Source organism: Rattus rattus, chromosome 3, assembly GCF_011064425.1.
Source record: "Rattus rattus isolate New Zealand chromosome 3, Rrattus_CSIRO_v1, whole genome shotgun sequence".
NCBI lineage: Eukaryota > Metazoa > Chordata > Mammalia > Rodentia > Muridae > Rattus > Rattus rattus.
In genome coordinates this window covers 22,309,206-22,333,844 of record NC_046156.1, presented here as the reverse complement: position 1 = coordinate 22,333,844, position 24,639 = coordinate 22,309,206, and the positions used below count along the sequence as shown (strand labels likewise).

Sequence of the window (24,639 nt, the reverse complement as noted above, 5' to 3'; positions counted from 1 at the left end):
ACTACAGTGCATGTATGAGGTTGAGTGCTACTTGGAGGTGTCACTTCTGTGTCCTGGTAGAAGGTGGACCCTGTGGATTGTGTACAGGGGCTCTGGCTTTGCCTCTACTTCCTGAGTCAGCATTCAGGCTGTAAATAAATTAATTAAAAGTTTCTCTCCTTAAATCCATTGCAGTGCAGTGATTTTTGCTTTACTTTAGGTTTGCTGCTCTAGAAATGACTATAAATATCATTCGATAGAATATTTCATCATTATTTCACTTAGCATAAAAATCCGTAGAGTTGTGCTATTTCCTGACATAAATGAGTACACATATTAAACATCTTAATTTATTATATCATAAGATTATAAAAAAAACTCCTCAAATATATATTTTATTTTAATAATCTAGTTAGGCACCCTCACTGCGCTGCAGACGGCCTGCCTACTTTCGTTGCTCTCCCGCTCCTGCTCACAGATGCTTCTTGACTACCCACAGGCCTTTCGCCAGATAAGACAGTGTCTCGGACACTGGCTCCTCTTCTCACTCGGGCCTATGGTAAAGATGTAAAATTTGGTGCGGATACTCGAGCCTCAATGCTTCAGGGTGTAGACCTTTTAGCAGATTCTGTAGCTGCTACCTTGGGGGCCAAAGAGAAGAACATTGATTATTGAGCAGCGTTGGGGAAGTCCCAAAGTACCGAAAGATGGAGTCACTGTCGCACAGTCAATTCATTTAAAGGATAAATACAAAAATATTGATGCTAAAGTTGTTCAGGATGTTGCCAATAACCCAAACGAAGAGGCTGGGGATGTCACCACCACTGCCACTCTTCTGGCACAGTCTATTGCCAAGGAGGGCTTTGTGAAGATCCGCAAAGGGGTTAATCCAGTGGAAATCCGGAGAGGGGTGATGTTGGCTGTTGATGCTGTAATTGCTGAACTTAAGAAACAATCCAAACCTGCGACGACCCCTGAGGAAATTGCTCAGGTTGCTGCAATTTCTGCAAACGGAGACAAAGACATTGGGAACATCATTTCTGATGCAATGAAGAAAGGGTGTCACAGTGAAGGATGGAAAGACCCAGAATGATGAGCTAGAAATTATTGAAGGCATGAAGTTTGATAGAGGATATATTTCCCCATATTTTATTAACACATCAAAACGTCAAAAACGTGAATTCCAAGATGCCTGTTTTGTTGAATGAAAAGAAAATTTCTAGTGTTCAGTCCATTGTATCTGCTCTTGAAATTGCCAATGCTCATGGAAAGCCCTTGGTCATAATCGCTGAAGATGTTGATGGAGAAGCTCTTAGCACGCTGGTTTTGAACAGACTAAACGTTGGTCTTCAGGTTGTAGCAGTCAAAGCTCCAGGGTTTGGGACAATAGGAAGAACTAGTTTAAAGATACGGCTATTGCTACTAGTAGTGCGGTGTTTGGAGAAGAGGGGTTGAATCTAAATCTTGAAGATGTTCAAGCTCGTGACTTAGGAAAAGTTGGAGAGGTCATTGTCACCCAAGATGATGCCATGCTTTTGAAAGGTGACAAAGGTCACACTGAAAATTGTATTCAAGAAATCACTGAGCAGCTAGACATCACAACTAGTGAATCTGAGAAGGAAAAGCTGAACGAGCGACTTGCTGAACTTTCAGATGAAGTATCTGTGTTGAAGTTCGGAGGGACAAGTGATGTTGAAGTGAATGAGAAGAAAGACAGAGTTACAGATGCTCTCAATGCTCCAAGAGCAGCTGTTGAAGAAGGCATTGTTCTAGGAGGGGGCTGCGTTCTGCTTTGGTGAATCCCAGCCTTGGATTCACTGAAGCCTGCCGATAAAGATCAGAAGATAGGTGTAGAAATTATTAAAAGAGCACTTAAAATTCCTGCAGTGACGATTGCCAAGAATGCAAGTGTTGAAGGATCTTTGATAGTTGAGAAGATTCTGCAGAGTTCCTCAGAGGTTGGTTATGATGCCGTGCTTGGAGATTTTATGAACATGGTGGAAAGGGAATCGTTAGTCCAACAAAGGTTCTTACAAAGCTTTACTGGATGCTGCTGGGGTGACCTCCTTCCTAACTACAGCCTAAGCTGTCATGACAGAGATTCCTAAAGGACCCTGGAATGGGTGCAATGGGTAAAATAGGAAGTGGCCTGTTCTAACTCCTAGAATAGAGCTTTGCCCTTATCAATAAACTGTGACAGGAAGCTCAAGGCACGTTCCTCACTGGTAACTTCAGAGAAGTCATCTGAAGAAAATGACTGAAGAGAAGGCTGTCTGACCACTGTAACCATCAGTTACTGGTTTCCTTTGACAATACTTAATGGTTTACTGCTGTCATTGTCAATGCCTCGAGATAATTTATTTTGTATTTATGAATAAAGACATTTGTACATTTCTGATGCAGGGTGCAAGAGCCATATCCCAGTGTCCTGCTTTCAACTTAAATCCCTGAGGCATCTTTACTGTTCTGTCAGCATCAGGACTGTAGCGCTGTGTCACCACATGAGAAGTTCAGAAACAGCCTTCCTGTGGAGGGCGAGAACGATTGTGTACAAAGTAGAGAAAGATCCAATTATGTGACAACCTTTGTGTAATAAAATTTTGTTGAAAGTTAAAAGAAATCTAATAAGACTTCAATCTTTACTAAAATATTCAATATTTAATAAAATCCTTAAATTAGAAGTACAATATTTTAAATCAGCAAAGATATTTGTGCTTTCCTCATAACCATATATGAAATTATTCTGAAGTGGTGGCTAGCCAGCCATATACATGTGTGTATACATTTTATTTTTTTAACAATAAAATATTCGAGTTCACTGTTATTTTAAGTTTTTCAACAATGCTGAAATTTTTTGAAGCAGCTACAATAAGTTCTTTTCATAAATGAATCATGTTGAGTCATTATTACATAATTCATTGTATAAGACATTTGCAATTGTAATAAAATGAACCTCCCATCATAGTCAAAAGTTAAAATTGTTTTATGATAGAGCCTCTCAAATCGGCAAACAGAGACAGAATGGACGGTCATGATTGTCACATGGTCCTTTAGGCATTGTATTGAGGAAGAAAGAAACAACACACATGAAGGATTAGGAACATACATACACACATGGTCGCCTTTTAATGAAAATTACATTAAAATTCAAATTATAGAAGTAGTTGTCAGTGGTGTTCTTGTGCTCATTTTCTATAATTATTAATTCTTGAAATGGCAATTCTTTTATTTACTATCTGACTTTTAGAAATTAATTCTAATTTGGCATACAAAGGCATAGGTTTCCTCATGACATTTCATGTATCCGTTATCATTTATATGTTGGTGTCTTCCTCTACTTCCATGTTTCCTCTGAAGGTCCCTTTCTTTCCTGAAAGAACTGTTGTTCTGTTCTATTAAAAAAAATTGCTTGTAAGATATTTTAGAGTTTGGTTCAAAATGTACTGTGTATCATGTATCGTTGGTAAGTCAGGGGGAAAGGGAAAATTGCTTATTTCAGAAATGCTTTGAGCACAGCTCTACCCTTTTATGAACATTTTTGACATACTGCATAAAACCTCATTGTGCTGTATTTGCGTGCCAGCAACCAGGAAACCTGAAGGAGGTCTTCAGTTTAGATCTTCAGTTTGCTAGCGAACTGGGAAGTAATTGGGACACATGTATGTTGACTGAATATATTTTAAGCCTCAGGACTTGTGGATTTGGGAGGGGGGTTCCGTAGAGGAAGTGGGTGAAGAGGACGTTGTTGGGGATGGATGTTGTCAAAGATAAATGAAAACACCAGGACATTATTAAGTGGGAGTTCTCTTTATAAGTGTATTTGACAGAAACTAACTCCAGTGTAAGCCTGATGTTTTCAAACAAGTCAAGCGAGTAGCATCAGTGTGACTGGTGTGGGCAGAGCCCTGTTAAGTATATTCACAATGTTCTAAGGGTCTGGCTCTCCCCCACACATGATTTGTTTATCTTTGCTTATGCACACTCCATACACAGATAAACTGAGAATTGTTTAATGCTGTATGTAAATTAGGCTAGGTCCCTCAGAATGGGACCACACAGCATAGCCTGGAAGTCTCAGATGTCTTCCTGTATACTTCCCCTTCCTCCTTACTTTGAATAGGATCACATTTCATGGGTCGATGGTTTGTGAAGCAAAAGAGAGGAGACGGGAGGGAGGGATAGAGAGAGGTGTATTGATGAATTTTATGAAAGGACCATATAGGTACCCACCAAAACAGCGGTATGGGCTTCTCAAGAGACGCGTTTGTGTGTGTGTGTGTGTGTGTGTGTGTGTGTGTGTGTGTGTGTAACTTGGGAGTTGCATTGCACAAATGATATACTCTATAACCAGGTTCAAAGATTAAGCAAATTAAAGAAAAACATGTACAAACACAGTAACTGTTTACTGTGTTTCTTAAAGATTGTCCTGTTTGCAAATGACCCTGCAAGGTTGTTTATGAGATTTGTGGCCCAGGTTAGGGTAAGAGAAGAGAGATAGTTGGTTAAGGCTAGACTCAAAGGTCACCAACATTCCTGCCCGAGTGAGTGTTGTTGTTCTGTTGTTTTATTGCTCTCTGTGTCTGAGACAGCTCTTGGAAATGGGGAAGCTGCCTCTGAGAGCAGCTTGACTGTCAGTAGCTTTGGATTGATAGCTGAGCAAGCAGGAAATGTGAACTGCCCTTCTCATGTCCCATAGGTCAGCCCCGTCTTTCTACTCTGCCAGCCTTTGATTAGAATGAAGGTTGGCGACATACACAAATGCCCACGAGATTGGAGTGCCACTCTAAGAAGGTGCAGGCCAGAACGTGTTTTAAGTTGTCTGACATGTGATATCCTTAAGCTGTTTTCTTCACATGCGCTGACCTAAGTATCTCCGGCAGCCCTTATGGGACAAGGGCTCTTCATGTGCATGTTCTGGTTATAGAGTGGGATGAGATGAGCATGTCTGGGCTTGCAGTGGCCTTTCCCCTGCCCTGCTCTGTTTGATCCAATGGGGTGATGCTTGCTGGCAGTGAGGGATGGGGAGACAAAGCAGGCTGGCTAGCATTCTATATGCTTTTCTGATGGCATGGACCATTAGGCCTCCATCTGGGCTTTATACTAATATTGCCAGGGATTCCTTTACACTAATAGTGCATAGGTTTATCTCTAAATAAGCTAAGAGCTCTGCATGCAGTTCAGGATCCTGAAAGGGATACAGAACACGGAGAAAAGTGTGTGGAAGGAAATGCCCATTTAGTGTCTGTGCATGAGGTCACGTACGTCATTTTAAATGTTTTTGGGAGCTGCTTTTTAAAAAAAAAATTAAGAAGAAATTGGCGTAATGAATTGTAGCATGAAATTATATTTAGGTTATTAAATAAACATCTTAATTTAATGTTAAATATGTGTGTATATATATATATAAATAAATATTAGTGGGATAATTCAGATACATACATTGTTGTAGTTTGAAAGTTAACTGTCCTCTTCACTGTGCTCCAGGCTTGTCTGTTGTGTGTTTGAATGCTTTGTTTCCTCTTGGTGACATTGCTTGGGAAAGTCAGATTCTCTTTAGAAAGTGGAACCTCTCAGGAGGAATTGGGTTACTAGGAGTCAGGTCTTGAAATTTTGTAGCCTGGACACATCATTCTAGTTCATGTCTCTTTGCTTTTTGAGTTTCTCTTTTGTTTGTTTTTCTCTGCCATGGTGGACTGCATCGCTTTGTAATTTTGAGCTCAGATAATAAAATCTTCCATCCTTAACTTGCTTTGTCAGGGTGTGTTGTCACAGCAATGGGAAAGTCAGACACCTGCACACAAGTACACACTAGGTCCTCTAAATGCAGGGCTTATGATAGACTCCCAGCATACCTTGGTTCCACTTCTCAATCATCTGTGCCTGTCAGTACCATGGTAAGTGATTTATGTCTAGAGGTTAAGGTACTGACATACAAATCAGGGGACATTGGTGACAATCCTAGTTTTAGTCCTGGTTAACCTTACGATGCACTCTTTTTAAATATCAGTGAGTCAGTATTGAATGGAAGTTTTCTACTTTGCTTCAAGGCCCCCAAAATTAGGGGCAATTTGGAGACAGAACCTATGCTTAGCATACAAAAGGTTAATTTTACTACCTACAATGACTAAAGATAAATTTTTATGTTCTATGTATATGAGAAGAAAATAGAAGCAGAGGCTCAGACCTTTTGTTTTAGTGTGTGTGTGTGTGTGTGTGTGTGTGTGTGTGTGTGTGTCTGTCTGTCTGTCTGTGTCTGTGTCTGTGTCTGTGCCTGCTTGTCCTATATGCATCACATTAATGCAGTACCAATGGGTTTTAGAAGAGGGCATCAGATCCCCAGTAGCTGAAGTTGCAGGCAGTTGAGATCTGCTCATTGTGGGTATTCAGAATTGCACTCTGGTCCCCAAATGAGTAGCAAGTGCTCCTAACTGCTGAGTCAGCCCTCTCTCCAACAACCATCTACAGGGCTTTGCCATCAGAGTGGTAGAGAAAGCAAAACCTGCTGTGCTTAGGCCCTTTCTCCTTTGAGAACATGGAGTGCTTGGGTTTTTAGCTGTGATACCACTTAAGGGTTAAAAACTTCTTAAAAAACTATGGTTTTTAAGAAGTTACTAGGCAAAATATTCTCCTGTCTCCATTTTATGAAATTTTCCTGAAAGAAGTCCCATAGCAGAAATCCATCCTCCTTCTAGTGAAGTTGTTAGCATGACCATGATTCTTGTTTGTTTCCTTTAGCATAATGGGAATTCCTTCAGGAGTGCATGGAGTTCCTCAGATATGAGAAGCAGTAATTCTAGGTACTAGGATCAGATCACACAAAGCAAGAGCTCATGGATGGCTGCTAATTGCCAATAGTGGTTTGTTTAAAACCCATTTAATTCAGAGCTCAAAGAGACTGGTAGATCTTTTCAGGCATGGTCCTTGTAGTCAGCTGAACCCAGGGATCTGGCTCCTCTTGTTACTAAATCTTCTGGCTTGGTGTTTTTCTGGTGAATGTAAAACAGATTGCAGCTTCAATAAACATAAGGACTGAAAACGTTCCTCCATATCATGCAGCTGAGCCTTTGTCCATTGGAGGTGAACCTACTTAAGGCAGTTTTGGCTTAGCAATGAAAGGATTGCATCATCCTCACCCCACGTCTTACCTAGTATTTGCCTGTGTTATTCATTTGAAGATAACAAAGTGACATTTCGTGGGAATGGTGAACTTAGAGGAAGCTGGGTGTTCTCACTTATCTATATGATGTTTCTAGTAAGTCTTATAAAGGTTTATTCTATGATTATATTTAAGGCAGTCATAAGAAAACTGTCTCAGCAAGACCTAGCTCAAAACTAAGCAGCTATTGATGAGTTTTAGTAGCATTCAGAAACTTCACTTCTGTGGGTCCACTCCAAGGGAAGGGAGGAGGAGATGCCCAAGTTTATTACATAAAGCACAGTCACTTTCACAATGAGTTAATGAGGAAAAAAAAATACTTTTCAAGCCCATGGGGTTCTTTGGTCCAAATAGTTTTGCTCAACATTTGGCACCAGCCTTCATGTAGGGCTCTAGGTGAAGAGAGAAAAAGCAAATAAACGTGACCTTTGAAAAGCTGGTATTTTTTTTCCGTGAAGCCAAAAGGTGTACAAATATTAGTCTGCTCTTATTTTTGTTCTGGAAAACGTCTCCCTGGCCTTCAGCTCCTCTACCGATCATTATTGTCAGTGTGGTAGCCCATCGTGGCTCCTGCAGACCTTGCCATCTGTCTGGCTACTGAGAGATCCAGTCATATCAGCCAGTAGGAAGTAGGGTCCCACTATTGGCTATTTTCCTATCTCCTCCGCCTGTTGGCTAAAGGCTCTTCCTGCCCAAGCAGGCAGAGGACCCACTCCACAAAGCTGCCCTCTGACCTCCATGTGCTTCTGTGCCCATGCCCCCCAACAATCTTTCTCCCTTTCCCCCTTCCTCTCTCCTTCTCCCTCTCCATTTCCCCCTCCCTCTCTCTCTCTTCCACTCCTCTGCCACCCCCACTCTCTCTCTGGGTCTGAGGCTCCATGATTGAGGTTCACTCTAAGGCTGGCTAGCCCACCTGAGAACCTGGTGTATTCTCCCGTGCCACAGGGTCTGATTTTTGTCAGTGCTTGTGGTCAAGCATAGGCTCCTTCCTGGCTCCACCAAAGCTATTGCCTTCCACACTTGCCAACAAACATCTAGGTAAGAAGAATTGGCGATATTGGTGAGGGCCAAGACGTTCCAAGCTCCATGACCTAATATCCTCCTTTTCCTCTCTTCTGTGAGCACTGATATTCTGCTTTGTGTTTTGTTGGCCAATAGATCTCTTTGAAATTAAAAAAAAGAAGAAGAAGAAGAAGAAGACTCTTGTCATAGGAACATCGGTTATCTATGAGAAACAACTCTCTATATCAGAATTTCAATTCTGAATCATGGCTTACTGACTGTTTTTTAATATGTATGTGTTGTCTTGAGGAGACTTGGGAAATAGGGTAGTTTAACTGTTAACATGCATATCCTGCATCAGATTGCCTAGGTTTAAAGTCCGTTACACACAAATAGGTGATTATATTGGGCAATGTGCTTACTTAGTAATCTTGAACCTCAGGTCGCCCACACGTTCACGTTCTAGGGACTCAAGGAGTTTATATGTAAACCCATGTACATATACCTTCCTAGGGTTACAGTTTTCCCGTCGTGTCTGGTTTTATTACCTACGCAAAGGCTGGCATGAAATAACAGTGTCGTAGGTATTTGTTGACATTCTATTTACTTTAGTTATTATAACACTCTGCACATGGACAGAATCTCACTGTACAGGCAAGGTAACTGAAGCCAGAGGAGGTTACTTAATTCCCCAAGATTTGAGAGTTCAGAGTCAAGGTTTATTGCCAGGTTCCTTCTGCTGGACCCCAAATCCAACTGGTCACCCATGGAGTCTGTCTCTGCCTCTTCATGTCCTCAGCATTGTTACATGCATGTGGTTGGATTGTTAGGAGACTGTGGCTGCATCCATGTGTAAAAGTTCATTCTCATGTTTAAAATATGTATTTACATTGTCATCTCGGCAACAAGTCTATAGCGTTAGATTGTACACATTTCTTGACATATATCTAAGTCTTATTTCTTTTCAGGAAGTATAATATACTGTAGGAGAACAGATTTTTTTGTTTGATTCTTGTCCACTGAGAGAAGCGTCTTAATGAAAATACTCTTTGGAACATGGCCTTGTGGGCATGGCACAGGCAAGTTCTACAAATGACATCAATGGATATGAGTTGTCCAGTGGATGAATTCTTGTGTGAAATAAAAAAATGAGTTTTAACAAAACAGCTCATATCATAGCCCATTATCAGAATTCCTGACACCTTCTCTCACAATGAATCTTTGAATTTTCTGGCTCCTACAGGAGCTTGGGGAAAGAGTGAGCTGTCAGAGTAAGCATGTGCCATGTATGTTCAGGTGAAAGTAGCTATAAGTGGATTCTTATGTACAATTGCATGGGGTAGATGGAACAAAGAATCAAAAAATGTGATTTTTTTTTCTTTTAACAAGGAAACCAACATTTTCCCGGTTGAATTTTTTTCCTCTGGCCTTATATTGTCTCCTGCTATTTTAAAATGTGGTTTTATGTATGTATGTATGTATGTATGTATGTATGTATGTATGTATGTATGCAGGTATACATGTATGTATGTATTTGCATCTGTGTGTGCACTGTATATGTGTGCATACATGTGTATATATGTACACGAGAGCCAGCAGCCAGTGTCCTTTATCCCTCTCTACCTTATGGTTTTTGAGAGATGTTGTCGCTCACTGAGCCTAGAGTTTTTGGCTAGATTGACTGGCCTTTGGGGTCAAGGACCTTTTGTTCTGCCACCTCCCTCAACGATACAGATGAGTGGCCATGCTTGGCTTTGTATGTGGTGCTGGGGAATTCTAGTATAGGTGTTCATGCTTCCTGTGCTTATAGGTTGAGTTACCTTACCAGTTTCTTCCTCCCTCTTCACAATGTCCCCTCAGTTCTCTTTTAAATTTGGGTCTTTGTGTGCGTGTGCGTGTGTGCATGTGCATGCATGTGTTTGTGTGTGTGTGTGTGTGTGTGTGTGTGTGTGTGTGTGTGTGTGTGTGTCTGTGTCTGTGTCTGTGTATGTGTGTAAGCCAGTCAACCCGTGGTGTTATTCCTCAGGAGGCTCTTAGCCTTGTATTTTGAGTAAGTTCTCTCACTGAGATCTGAGACTCACAGGTTAGCCTATGCTGACTAGACTGTCATCACTGATCCTTAGGGCTCTTCCAGTCTCTGTGTCCCTGTGCTGGGATCTTAGGCATATATCACCACTGGGCCTAGCTTTTCAAAAATGGGTATAAGGGATTGAACTCGGGTCTTCAACCTTTTGTTGCACATGCTTTATGGGCTGAGTTATTGGCACAGTTTTAAATGCAACTTTGACCTTCCTGTTGAGGTATTAGTGCATTTTTGGCTTTAGCTTTAAAACATCTGTTCCTTTCTTTAATCGTAAGTGGTTAACAGGGGGACATTGACTCAGAGATGGGACTTCAGTTAGAACAGACCCACTTGTCAAGATGCCTCATCCCTTCCATTGATCCAAACAGAACAGAACCATCTTTTTTGGGGGTGGGTTATCAGTGGGCATTTAGGATCTGTTTTCATTTATGGAATCAGGGGTTGCCTAATGGGAATTATATTGTCATCTAAACTCAATCAGGATCCTTCTTACATCAGCAGTAGCCCTCACTGAGAAGACCCATAAGCCCCTGTTTTCCATGGTTGCTAATTATTTCTAGAATCAAAGGAAGAAGTCAGTCTTTAACTCTTGATAGAGCCTGAACGTGTTTTAATTTGAGCTCGTATTAAAGTCAGCATTAGCCGCTTAGTGACAGTTGTGGTGTTGACCGGTGGTTGAAGCGCTTTGGTTAATGTAACCTTTTGACTTTTCTTACAGCCGTTCCATTTCCGCCAAGTCACCGGCTGACAGCAAAGGAAGTGTTTGATAACGATGGGAAGCCTCGTGTGGATATCTTAAAAGCACATCTCATGAAGGAAGGCAGGCTGGAAGAAAGTGTCGCGTTGAGAATAATAACAGAGGGTGCTTCGATTCTCCGACAGGAAAAAAACTTGCTGGATATTGATGCCCCAGTCACAGGTAAGACCCAAGCATGGAGCCCACACTACACCAGTTACTGTATAAAACAGTAAATTAAAGATCTTTCGTATCAGTGAGCCTTCAGACACCTTATACACCATCTGTTTTTCGCATAAAAATATTTTTATTTGCACTTACTGCCTACATAATTGAATTGCTGTGATCTAAAAAAATGAAGTATAACCAGGTTGGTGCATATACTCAGTTGATTGACAGTGTTCTGTCAGAAGAAACCTTCCTACAAGGCAAGGTTCCTTGTGCTGTCCTCAGCCTTCCACAGAGCTGGAGGCCATGTCCAAGGGAAACAGAATGAATGGTGTGCCAAGGATGGTCTCCAGGCTACAGCCTCTCACCAGTACCTGGGAACCTGTGAAAATGTAGACAGACTCTCAGGCTCCATCTTGCAACTACTGAGTCTGGGTTCCTGGGGTCAGGTCCAGCAGTCGCAGGTTTATTAAGTCCTCTGAGTTGTTCTGGTTCACATTAAAGTATGAGAGGTGAGAGAGGAAGGAAACTCCCTTGGCCTCCTTCCCATGGTTACTCCCTTAACGCTCTTCTTCTGTCACTTTTCTTAGAAAGGTAAATATTATATTGTAACTATCCTAGTCTTGTGTCATAAAGAATGACAGCTTACAAAACAGCACCTAATACCAAGAGAATTTAACCTACTGGTTATGAAGTTTGCTGAAGTATAGGCTTTTACTCTCAATGGAGCTAAAAGTGTTTATTTAATTTTTGCTATTTTATACTCGGCATGAGAAAACCTTTCAATGGAGACTATTTGAAAGAAAGGAGACATGCAAATATTTTTGTACACACTTGGGTTTTTCATCTCCTGAGTATTCATATGCTTATGCTCTTGTTATCCAGGCCCATTTTCGAGTGTGACAATGCTACAGTGAAGCGGTTCCTCGAGTGTCACAATAGACCTTTGCTGATTGCAAAGTCCTTGAGGATTCTTAGGCCAAAGAAATTGACAGTATCCACAGTTTAGGTTTGGTTAGAAATTTCAATGCTGATGGAGGCTAGAGTTAGGTAGCAAAAGACATTTGTTCTGTTGGAATTAACTCAGTGGTACTAAATCAAACCACGAGCCTACCCTGTGCACATCCGTATTAGCCCCCTTTTCTGTATTATCAGATGGGGTTCTACATTATCTCCTGTTCATGACATAAGGCCGTGATGGTACTTCCCTTTCTTCAGTACTGAAACCGTAAACACAAAATGAGATAAAATTAGTATTTTAAGACTAGTAAAGAATACACAGCAGCAAGATTATCTTAACACTTGATTGAATTGCCTTATGTACATTATTGATAAATGCATAAGCATTAGATAATATCTTTATGATTGTTTATTTGTTACCTAGAAGTAACATATAAGTATAATAAATGTCTTGCTCTTTTATTAGGTTTATTTTTCTCTACCTTTCACATGATAATGTTTAGCTTTCAGTGACGACTTCATGTTAAATTCACTAATGGGCCCAATAGGTATAAATGGAGGTGATCATTATAGCTAAAAAATGAACATATAAAATAAATGATTTGTGTTGTGGAAGAAAACAGAGGAAGAGTGTGGACGAATAGGGCTTATGAAGTCTTATCCCTGAAGTCTAATCCTGTGTGTAGTCTAAGGACACATCTGGCTCCTCTACACAGATCCCACATGACATTTTTGCAATTTTCAGGACAGAGATTTGAAGATATTTGGATATCATGGATCGTGAAAAGTTGCATGGGTTTTCTTGGGTAACTACTCCATTTCACTCTGAATATAAAAATATAAATAAGAGTGACAAAGACACTGGACAGAAAGGATTTATTGTAACATTTAGGTAAAGGGGAGAAAACCTTTCTGTAAAGGCTGTTATACAAAAATGTCTAACTCTGACTTGTATATAAGTAACAGAAATCTACCAGTATGTTGCAAGATGTAATGTCCCTGGTAGGTCTTGCTCCCTGGTCCACGGAGAATGACTTCTCTTGTGTTCTTACATGGGAGAAGGAAGGGGGTCTCTACCTATAGACAGTGACTGCATTTATAAGAACTGTATAGTCCCATTCATGAACCCTTCCAGAGTATTGGATATTAGATTTCAACATAGGAATCTGGGGGAGGCCTAAGTGTTCAGATCACAGCAGCTACAGTCAGGAACATACTCTAACCCATGACTCCGAACATAAACTGAAACATGGGTAAATTGGGAAAAAGTAGGGCAGATGGGTGAAGGACATAAAAAAGCTTTTCTTTGTGTTTGGAGTAAAAGTGAAATAATGGTAACTTGGAATCTAGCATCCTCCCATATCTGAAGTCTTCTGAGTAATGGAGTCATTCAAACCTTCAAGAAACCCGAACATGCCAGACTTTTGGATTAAAGATAATTACCTCATAAAGTCACTTCAAATACTAAGTCCAGGAAGCCTCTCCCATCAAGCCTTCTGGATATAGGGGTCCTGAACCTTGACTTAAGACCTTGGTAATGTTTTATGATATCTGGTTGCCTTATTCTGAGATTTTTACCCTATTTGGACAGCTGAGTCTACCAGACGATATTTATATGTTAACTTAGAGTTTATTTGTTTGGATAATTGGATCAGCAAAGTTATATTTAGTTTATACTTGAAAAATTTCACGGTAAAGTATCGCTTGTATAATTCTGATTGCTACCCTTAAAAGAGAGCCTGTGAAAATATTCAGAAAAGAAAGGAGAATATAAAAGGGGGTGGGGTGGGTGGTCAAGGATCATGTGTTGGGAAGATGTAAGGGAAATATGAAGGAGACATAAATGTGTTTTGGGCAGATCGAGGCCTGAAACCTAACTTTATAGTGTCTGTTTCTCCTTTTTCTTATGTTCACATATATATGTGATTTCCGCATGCCTGTTTTTCACATCTTCATGGACACCTGTACATGCATGCGGGTAATCCCACATTAAGTACAGAAGCCAAAGAAAGCAAATGGCAAAAAATATATATTTGCAAATATTTGCTGCTCCTCAGCTTCCTTGCAGCTCTTTTGTGCTTTTTATTAATAAAAGTATTTTCTGTGGAGGAGTGGAGTGGCCCTGACATCTGCCACAGTTTGCTTATTTGTGCTGACCCCTAGAACTGGTGTTCTGGTTATTGGCAATCTGAGTATTCATCTCTTTATAGATTTTAGGTAGAGAAATTTTAATCTAGCAGCATCGATGCCCTAGCAAGGGATCACATCCAAAGATCTGATCCTGCTGCAGTGCATATTCTGGATCACAGTGTGATCTGGCTGGAATACAGACGTACCCTTAGTGCATAGCTATAATTCCTAACAAGGAAGGTAAGGGTAGTTTGTAGAAGCCGGGGTTGAACGTGATGTCTAACCGAGGGGTTGACAAAGTGATGAATCAGAAAAAGATTTTTCAGAATGAGTTAGAGATAGACTATGCCCAACTCTAATGAGAACCGCAGGGGAAGAGAGGCTTCTTATGAGCACCAGGAGAGCGAAAAGGTGTGGTGTGGTGCGTGGTGTGTTTATGGCAGTTTCATTGGTACAGTTTTACCTAGATGGCTTACAGAGTGAGAAACCTAGACACAGGCAAGGACAGAATAACCCAGAGAATGGGAAGGAGCCAGAAGATGGCCAAAGTTAGTTCTGAAAGTTGGTTCTTGTTTTGTCATTGTTCCTTAGCAAGTGTTTATACATGATACTTTTTAAAAATGTAGCTAGACATTGCTGTGACTGCCCAGTTTGGTCAGCCAGCGTGGTAGATGTTTGTACCTCTGGTACAGATGATGTGAGATAGGCACTTGTGAATAAGGCCTGGTAGCTGCCTTGCAAGGACACAGAGAGTAGCGGGGAAACAATGTTTGCCCAAAGAAGGGCACATCACAGCTCTGACTAAACTAAAGGCCGTGCAGGGTCTTACATTCATGAGCGTAGCAAACTCCAAATCCAAACTCTTTCACTGTCTACACAGTAGCAGTTTCCCTGACAGCGTCCACTGATTACATTATTTGAGCTTTGAAACAACTGACTGGGACCCAACCGGTGCTAGATATGGACTAGAACTCTTCAGGATTCAGGAAGTGTAGGACTGCGAAGGTGCTGCCTTTTACTGAAGGCCCCGAATCACACACACACACTCTTATTTTGTTCTTATTTTGTTCGGAGCTGTGGCAGAGGCCTCTGATAATGTGGGAACCAGAATAAAGAGTGTAGAACGAACTTGGAACCTGTGACGGGTGACCTGATGTTTGAATGGAACCCTCTATTGTTTTACTGTAGGAAGAACTGCAGAATAGCCTTCTGGGTAGCAATAACACAAACTGAAATAGACATTTTTTTTTGTATGATAGCAAGGTATGTTCTTGAAAACCTGGTGTGGGAGGTGGGCAGGCAAGGGACTGAAGGGTGGAATGATGTGGGGCAGTGCTGTTGTATCAAGTCTGGTCAGGGACCCTTCCTGCTCTTTCAAGGGAGCCCTGATTTTGGCAGAGGGAGGCTAATGACTCTTCTTATTACAGAGCCATTGTTTACATTGACTTTCAAACTTATGCTCTGTTTGCATTCTAAGAACACATGTCTATGAAAGACCTCTTTACCGAGGTAAGATATTCATGCAGAGACCAGATATACTGCATTTCTGCACTCGATCTTAGCCAAAAGGCCGAGCATCGATGTACTGCATTTCTGATGGAAAGCCTTGCTCACTTGTTTCCCTTTGACTTAGCACAGCATTCTGTGCCTGTCTGTGGAGCAGAGACAGAGCGGGAGCCTCAGCTTCTGCAGAGTGTGATTTAGAACCCTGTTTCTGCTCCCTGAGGCCCAGGGGATGGGCAGGCATCATCTGGGCTAACTGCTAATCTCTCTGGTTTGTCTGCTTCCTGCAGTGGTGGATTTGTCCCTGGTACAGGTCAGGATTCCCTCAGTGGCTAGGCCTGCCATTTAGCACATCAGGCAGTTGCCAGGAGAGCCCTCTGGCTTTGTTCCTGGATGTGAGAGTGGACCTGGGGCCAAGTTTAAGGTCACAGTAGCCCTTCCCTTGAAGCAGCTGACATCAATTAGAATTCCGCTTGCCTGGAACTCTGGGGAGAGCTACGTGGGGATTGGATTCCTAGTGGGACCTAAGGGATCAGTGCTTATTCTTCTCCCACTATCATTTGTCACTATGAAGGAGTACGGACTTAGCTTACATGGGGACAGAATTACCTCCGGGGCTTTCAGCAGTTTCTGAAACTTGCAGTTTCAGTGGCCAGATTTTCAAGGCTTCCTCTATAGCCTTAAGTCTCTTGGTACCTGGCCCATTGCAGACAAGAGGCAAGAGTTCTGACCTGGCCGGTGGGGGCCGGGACACACACACACACACACACACACACACACACACACACACACACACACACACACCACACACACACCATGATGGTAAAGGTAATGTTAATTTTGCTCATTTTTTCACCTCTTGGTCCTGTACTGTTGACCTTTCAGTAACAAATGGAAAAAAAAAAGGATTGAAAGAACTATGGCTAGCCTTTCCATATGGGAACAGATCAGAATCAGCCCATGGCCCTCATAAAACAGTTGGTTTCAGAGGCCTAGAATATGGAACAGAGTTTGAATATCTAATGAGTTTCTGGGTCATAATGATTCTCTTGAGCTCGAGCTGCATTGTGGGATCTGGTTTAAATCCATGGGTCAGAGTCTCATAGCTGAAGACCTTGCCCTGCCCAGGTTCTCCTCTGTAGGACTAAGGCTTCCCAGTCACACTGTATTGTAGGTACTCTTCTGCTTCAGAAAAGCTTTAATGTAAATACTTGACTGATTTGCACACAGTAAATGATAATAGTAGCAAAATGGAAACATATGGGATCTCCAGGGTGTGTATTTGTGTGTATATTTCTGCGTATGTCAATTGTTTTCAGTATTTAAACTGCAGTTAATTAGCAATAATTTAAGCAGCAGGTATCTTTTTATCTTGCTTCCCATTTCTGAACCCCCTCCCCTAAATCTCTCAATCTTTGTCTTAATGCAGTAGTTTGGAAGTTTGAAGTACTATATAAATTAGTTAGAAATCATTTCTGTTTTTAAAAAAGATTGTATTCGGTTTTTTGTTTGTTTGTTTTTAATTTATGGGTGTGTGTCTATGTATGTGAGTGTCACCATTGTGCAGGTGGCTTTCAAGGCCAGAACAATGACAGATCCCTTGGAGGTAGAGTTACAGGGTCACCTAATATGGGTGCTGGGAACCAAACTGGGGTCTTCTGGATGAACAGCAAGTACTCATAACATTGCACCATGTTCCAGACATCAGAGGTCATTTCTAAAGTGAGGAATCTGTAGGTTAATTTTGTTGTTGTTTGTTTTGAGTTTGTTTTTTTGTTTCTTTTTTTCTTTCTTTTTTTTTTTTCGGAGCTGGGGACCAAAACCAGGGCCGCCCCAGCATAGGCAGCGCTCTACCACTGAGCTAAATCCCCAACCCCTTGTTTGTTTGTTTCCTAATACGTTCAGCTTTGGAAGGACTGATTTTTCTTGTTTATAATTTTAAAACCCTGTGAGAGAATAAAGTGAGGATAATTGGGAAGGTAAAGTATACATAAAAATAAGTCAAGTGTAACATGAGTTTTTCTTGGTGATCAATTCGTTTTCTACTTAATTTTTTCAATTAACATACAAGGCGTTAGATATATTTATGACGTTTACAAACAATGTGCTCTGAGACTCTCCTTCCTCTTAGTTCCTGCCCCAATATCCCTTCATATTCTCTCTCCAGTCTTTATCTCTTTCATTTCACATGTGGCCTTTTGTCCATCCCTCTACAGTTCATACACACACATACATACATGTACACATACTACATGTATATATACATATGTGTATATAGGTATAAATATTTCATATATATATAGGCATAAGTTATATGCACACACATATACACATGTAGTATGTGTGTGTATGTGTGTGTGTGTATGTGTGTGTGTGTGTCTGTGTGTGTTACTTTATAGGCTAGGATTCATACATAAGAGAACATGCTGGTTTTGCCTTCCTGTAGGCCATCTTGCTTAATGAGCTCCTTTATAAGGATGAATATTAACATGATCATTTATTTGTGATACCTTTCTTGTCAGGATCATTTTTTTGCTGTATTTTAGATAGCATTTTTCATAAAAATGTGTTGTTTTGGTTTTATGATCAGTGTTAGACATTATAATATTAAAAACTCCATTTGGGGGCTTCTGAGTTGGGTCAGTGAGTAAGGGTTCTTTGAGCCAAGAGTGAACACCTGAGATGGATCCCTGGCGTACACGAGGTGACAGGAGAGAACCAACTCTCAAATGTCCTCTGAGCTCCTCCCATATGCTGTGATATGCACACAGGCACAGGCATAAATAAGTAAGTAATAGAATAAAAATATGCAAATTGATTCGAAATTCCTGGGCCTAATCCCACTTTAGATGGAGTCACTGGCTGGCCTGCAAGTGTGCCAGCTGATCTGAGATGCTGCCCAGCTTGGCTCACACACAGTAGGTCTATCTGGGCCTTGTCATCAGAAGCCTGTGTCTCTTACTGCTTCTGGAGGACCACTTGAATTGACATACAGAGTCATGTGTTTCTCTTTTTAAATAAAGGAAAACGAGGACTTTTCCGTTCTACTTTCTCAGGGTGGTAGGCACATTTGCTTTTGTCTTCTGAAACATAATCATCTGATTCTTTAATTTAGAGACAAAAAAAAAAAAAAAAGAAACTGGTGGGCCGTATCCACCATTATGGCGGATCCCACACAGCATCTCCTCAGACCAAGGGACTCACTTTCCCAAGATGTGTGGCCAACAGCTCATGTTGTTCGTTTGACCAAGTACTCCCCCATCCTAGTCCTGAAACTGCTGGCTTCTTGGAAAGCTGGAGTGGGTCAAGTCACAGCTAATGCCCTAATTGGTTGGCAGATGGCTGGAGGCAGCTGTGCTCAGAGGCTGGGTGGATATGTGGAATTGCCTTGCAGGTCCCGCTAAGTATGTTTTCACATAGTTTTTCAAAGGTAAGGTTTGAGTGCATATTTAACTAGTCTGTGGTTAAATGAGTGGTTATCAGATAACACAGTCTTGAAACAAAGGTTTCGTTTGTTCAAAATTTTCTTCAGCATGTTTTAAACATTAATGCCGAGTGCCTTCAAATGAGGGCCTTAGCTTAGTATTAACTTATTAAATATATATCAAAGCTAGGTAAAAGTTAGCAAATTATCTGCATTATTGATGTAAAATATCCCTTCAAGTTGAGACTCTCAACTAGGGGAAACACTAAAATCCCACCCCCTTTTTTTCTTTTCTTTTGCAAAACACTTTGTGGCCAGTTACCTTATTTTATTATCGTAGACATAACCAAATCTATAGGTTTTGTTCTTTCTTTCTCACTGTAGCCTGTTCCTGTCTTCACACACTAAACTGGTCTAACCAGTCTATGCATGCGTGTGTGTAGCTTTGTGTGCTTGTGTTTAACCAGAGTACGGTGGGTCGGACTGAGATAGGAAACTCCAGCCCTGTAATTCGGCCACCTGTTGTGTATTGGCTAAGGACAGCATTGACCTGTATTTTTACCCTGCCCGACATGCTGTCTGGATAAGTGGTCTTGTTGTAGTCTGCTAGTGGTTGGCATGTACCAGGGGGCAACTGATTTCATCCGTCTGCCTTCCGCTCCAGGTAGTACAGGGCTGGCCCCTGAAGCTTAGGCTCCATGAAGTACAGCAGAGGTGGACGCACCGACAGAAACTTGTTTCTATTTTACTGTCGGAGCTCTTTGCCTGCTGCCTCTTGCCATTGCTATCCAGCTGAAAGGTCAGCCTGGAGTTCTGTTCCTTTGCTCAGTGATTCGCAGCATAGGCCACTTAACTATATTCATTTTAACATCCTCTAGGAAAGACCAGGTGGGGTATGGAATGGGAAAAAAAGGTGTAGGTAGGTCCTTGGGCGCACACCTAGCTATCTTACATTTCATTTGAGTTCATTTTAATAATCTTTTTCATGTGCACTGACCATGATGTGAGGACATTAGTTAGAAAAAAACCTATGAAATATTAGCTAGGAAATATTTTCCAGTCTCAGGTTGTTAATGGGACACGTGAGGGTAGGCAGGTTTTAGGCATCTCTGCATTGATGCTTTGCATTTGATGGCCGTGTGATCTCAACGCACTTTATTTTCACATCTTGGTGATTGACTTTTTAAAACGATAGTTTACTCGTAGACAGGAGTCTTGCAGCCTAACTGTCATCTGAGAGGCTTCGCCCAGCCACTGGTGGAAACAAAGACCCACAGCCAAACACAGCTCAGGGAATCCGGTGCAAGAGAAAGAGGAAGGATTGAAAGAATCAGAGAGGTCAAGGACACGACAGGGAAACCTACAGATACAAGTACCTGTCTCTTAGGGACTCACAAAGACTGAACCACCAACTGGGAGTGTGCATGGGGTGGACCTAGGCCCCTTACACATATGTAACAGATCTGCAGCCTGTCTCCTTTGGGACTCCTAACAGCAAGAGCATGGGTTGTTTCTGACTCTGTTCTTTGCCTTTGAATCCCACTCCCCTATCTGGGCTGCTCTGTCTAGTCTCATTAGGAGAACATGTACTTAGTCCTACTGCAACTTGATATGTCAAGGTGGGCTGATATCCATGGGAGGCCTCCCCTTTTCTAAGGTAAAAGGGAGAGCAGAATATTCTAGGAGGAGAGGTGGGGGTTGGGGGAGACTTGGAGCAGAGAAGGGAGGGGATGCTGCAATAGGGGTGCAAAGAAAATAATTAATGAAAAATAGTTTGTAGAACTATCAACAAAATGTACACTTCTTGGATTTTACCTTTGCAAATATGATGCGACTATATGTTGCTTTCTGGCTCCCAAGTCAGAGTCATGGCGTAGGTTTCCTCGGGAAGCAAGCCCTATTTGGAGATCACTTTTTCCCTGAACCTTTTCATTGAAGGCTTTCAAGGGTTTCTAGAAAGCCCAGCTTGTCTTCAATAATGCTATCTTAGTAAGTTCCAAGATATGTCAGTAAGTCTGTGAATAAGATAACATTATATAAATATCAGAAGTAAAGTTGGAAAAAATAAATTGTAGGTTAAGAGATTGTGTGTCAAAATGATATGTATTGATTATCCTCTAATATGCTTTTATTCTTTTCTATTTGGTAGAGCAGTATAAACCATTTTCAGATAATTGTTGATATTTCAGGTTCTATTTTAAACAGTGAAGTGGCCTGATAGTAACTTACTAGGTATCCATTTTCATACGTGAGAAAATTCTCTCTCTCCACCCCCCCCCCTCTCTCTCTCTCTCTCACACACACACACACACACACACACACACACACACACACACACACAGCCAAATAATGTTTAAAAGTCAATTTGTCCCCCTCCCCATGACCCACACGACCTTACTTTTAAGACACAGATTTAATACCATGTACGACATGTGGGACTCATTTGAAAGAAAACCTGAAATTCTTTGAGTAGGATTCCAAACTGGATTTTTCTCTTCTTTTCCCCCAAAATACCCATTGAACGGTAATTGTTGCAAAACATTAGTGCTGGCCTGCCTCTCCTCTCCTTCTCGAAATCAATCAGTTATTACTTTTTAAGATAGAAAACAAGGACTATGGAATTGACTTAGTGTGCAAAGACATCATAAGACACATCTACCATGACCAGCGCGATGACGTAAGTTTGATCTTAGCAACCCACATACAAAGCTGGATATGGTGCTACACATCTATATTCCGAGCAGTCCTATGGCCAGGAAGAGGTAGAGACAGATTACCCAGAAGCCAACAGGCTGATATCCTGGAGTACACAGCACAACAGTAAGGACAAGAGAAACCCTGACAGAAAGATGGCCAGCCTTTGTGTTCTATCTTAACGCATCCTCAAGTGGGAAGAACTTACGTCTTGAAAGGGGATTGTGTATTATTCATTTTGATAGGCTTTCCATAGAGGACACCATGGAATCTGTCAGACTGAATTGTCTATAGACTAGTATTGTCTCTCAACATATGTTCTTCAGGTCTCACTTTTTCTAAGCTGACCACAGAGTCCCTCATTTGAAGGCAGAGTCTGGCCAAGTCTACTTTGTAGCTGTCCACAGCAGACAGACTAGATTTCAATCAAGGAAAATTGAGCACAAGTGGTGTACATTTCTTTGAGAGCATACATCTATGACAAACTAAGTCCCTGCTATAAACTCCACTGGTTTACAATTATCGCTAGAAAATTTCCATCTACCCCCCCATTAGTAGAATATACCCCCCCATTGATATGAATTCTGTATATTAGCCAGAGCAAGCGTAAGTCTTATGTCCTGAGAGTTTTTCTGGAACCCTCACATAGTGAGGAATGAATGGTGACCTGTGTTTTGTGTGTTTTTCTCAGAACCTCTGAGATCACAGGTTATGGGTATTTGGGGAGAACTGAAAACCTGGAAGAATTATTTGCATAATGCACGATCCTCTATTTTAGTCTCTCTAAAGTAACTTTAAAGATTTTCTTTTGTTCCCTGGTAGTCAGAGAGATGGTGCAGCAGTTACAAGGGCTCTGTGCTTGTTCAGAGGACCAGAGTTGGGTTCCCAGCAGGCACCTCGAATGACTGATACCCTCTTCTGGGAACTGATACCCTTTTCCGGCCTTTTGTAGAGACTTGTGTGCATTTGCCCAAACCCAGGGACACACACACAAACCCATAAAAAGAAAATAAGATTTGTTTTTGTTTCTTCTCTTGATTCAAAATTATTTACGAAACTTTTATGTATTTGGAATATATTATTTCCTTCAAATGTTATATGTTACTTTTGGGGGATTAAAAAAAACTTCAGGATTTTTCGACAGATGATTTGATATTTCCTCTGATACTTAGTTTTTTTTTTTTTCCATTCAACTATTGATGGATACCCAAAATGTAATAGGGTCAAATTTGGAGAAAAGTAGGGTTTTTTTTTCCATGTTATTTTTAACACGTGTTCTCACTGTGACCAATAACAACACATAATTTGGGATCTTTTTTTTTTTCTAGTCATCATTTCCGGATAGAGATAGTGTCGTGAGACCCTACTCTGGGTTGCGATTATCTGCACCATATCTTCATATAAATGTTTTATACATATACATTTTCAGTAATTCTGTATTAGAGAATAGACATCAGCGATTTTTCCCTAAGTGGATACAGGGAGACAGTCGATTTTGTATAGGGCCAGACAGATGCCAAGAATGTCCACAGAGCAAACATGCTAGTTACGCGTATTTGTACATTGCAGGAACACATGGAACACATAAAACACCATGGACTGACATGTAAAAATGGTCAACACTTTTCTTAATTTTCATTATTTTACCGTTACCCTGAAATAGGTGCCATGCTGGGCACACGCATTCAGTGGTGTTCACTGGGTCTTAGTGACCCATCCTGGGGCAGCGAGATGGCAGCTCTGTGGCTTTCCTGCTGATCTCGTAGGATGTAGCAGACACGTCAGGTGCGGCACTGGTGACAGAGGTAGCAGCCATTCTACCTTCTGTGCACCTGCTTCTTTCTACATCAGGGTCCTATTTGGGGTCCTTGGTCTGTCCAGGAACCAGAGGAATGACCTCAGCAAGGAGTGACTGACGTTGGCAGAACTCTTCCAGCCAAGCAGTAGATGTGGGGGAGGGTAAGATAAAGACGGGATAGTGGACTTTTCTCAAACATGTGGTAAGGTCGTTGACAGAATTTAAGTTTGTTCTGAAACTTGACTTTGTTTGGTTTTGCTTTTCCTAAAGGCTGTCACTGGGAAGTCATTTCTCCTGTAGGGGAATATGAGACGTCCCACACATGAGGCTAATAGTGGTATTTCAGAGATGACTGAGGAAAGCCAAGATATTTAGAGGTCAGGAAGTGTAGGTGTCTGACACAGTGAAACCATTTAAAAGATTATAGGTGACCAAATCTCTCAGGTTCCACAAAATAACAACCATTAGAAACTAATCAGGGGTTAAAAATAAAAATCCAGTGGCCAAGGGGGATCAGAGAGTGCCAGTTCAGAGAATGAGAAAAGGATTTGAGAGAGTGACTCATGTATGGTCATGTTTGAGGAATTGGGCTATTAAGTACAATGGGGATATGTTATGTCACTTGAGGGAGAACCATGGGACCTGACTAGAAGGTTTTCCGTTGGATTTAGTGATGACTAGATCAATACTATGGCAAATACTCTTTCCTAGAAAGTGCCAGTGATAAAATTACAGTGGAAATGCTGGACTTTGTTTGAGTAGACTAGAGTAGATCTGGAGGCTGACTCATAGGTAAAGGTTCAGTTTGGAATGATGGAGAGAAAGACAGGAAGGGCTGGAGTGAAGTAAACATTTCAGTGGGTCAAAGGCCTGGGGAAGCCAGATATGTCCACAGGAAATTAAACACAGTCTGATTTGCAAAAGACACTGGGTGATACTCTTTACAGTTGACGGAAAAAGATAAGCTGAGGGTTAGTAATCAGCATGATTTTAAATAGTGGTTTAA

At 41.2% G+C, this 24,639-nt stretch overlaps 1 protein-coding gene and 1 pseudogene across 1 annotated transcript in view; both read left to right on the top strand.

The window, feature by feature from the left end:
- Positions 1-2,242, top strand: part of LOC116895161 — an 80,497-nt pseudogene extending 78,255 nt beyond the window's left edge.
- Positions 1-24,639, top strand: part of Ppp3ca (protein phosphatase 3 catalytic subunit alpha) — a 273,470-nt gene that overhangs the window by 119,049 nt on the left and 129,782 nt on the right. The window contains 1 exon segment of the mRNA XM_032897274.1: positions 10,939-11,139. Coding sequence (XP_032753165.1) covers positions 10,939-11,139 — 201 coding nt within the window.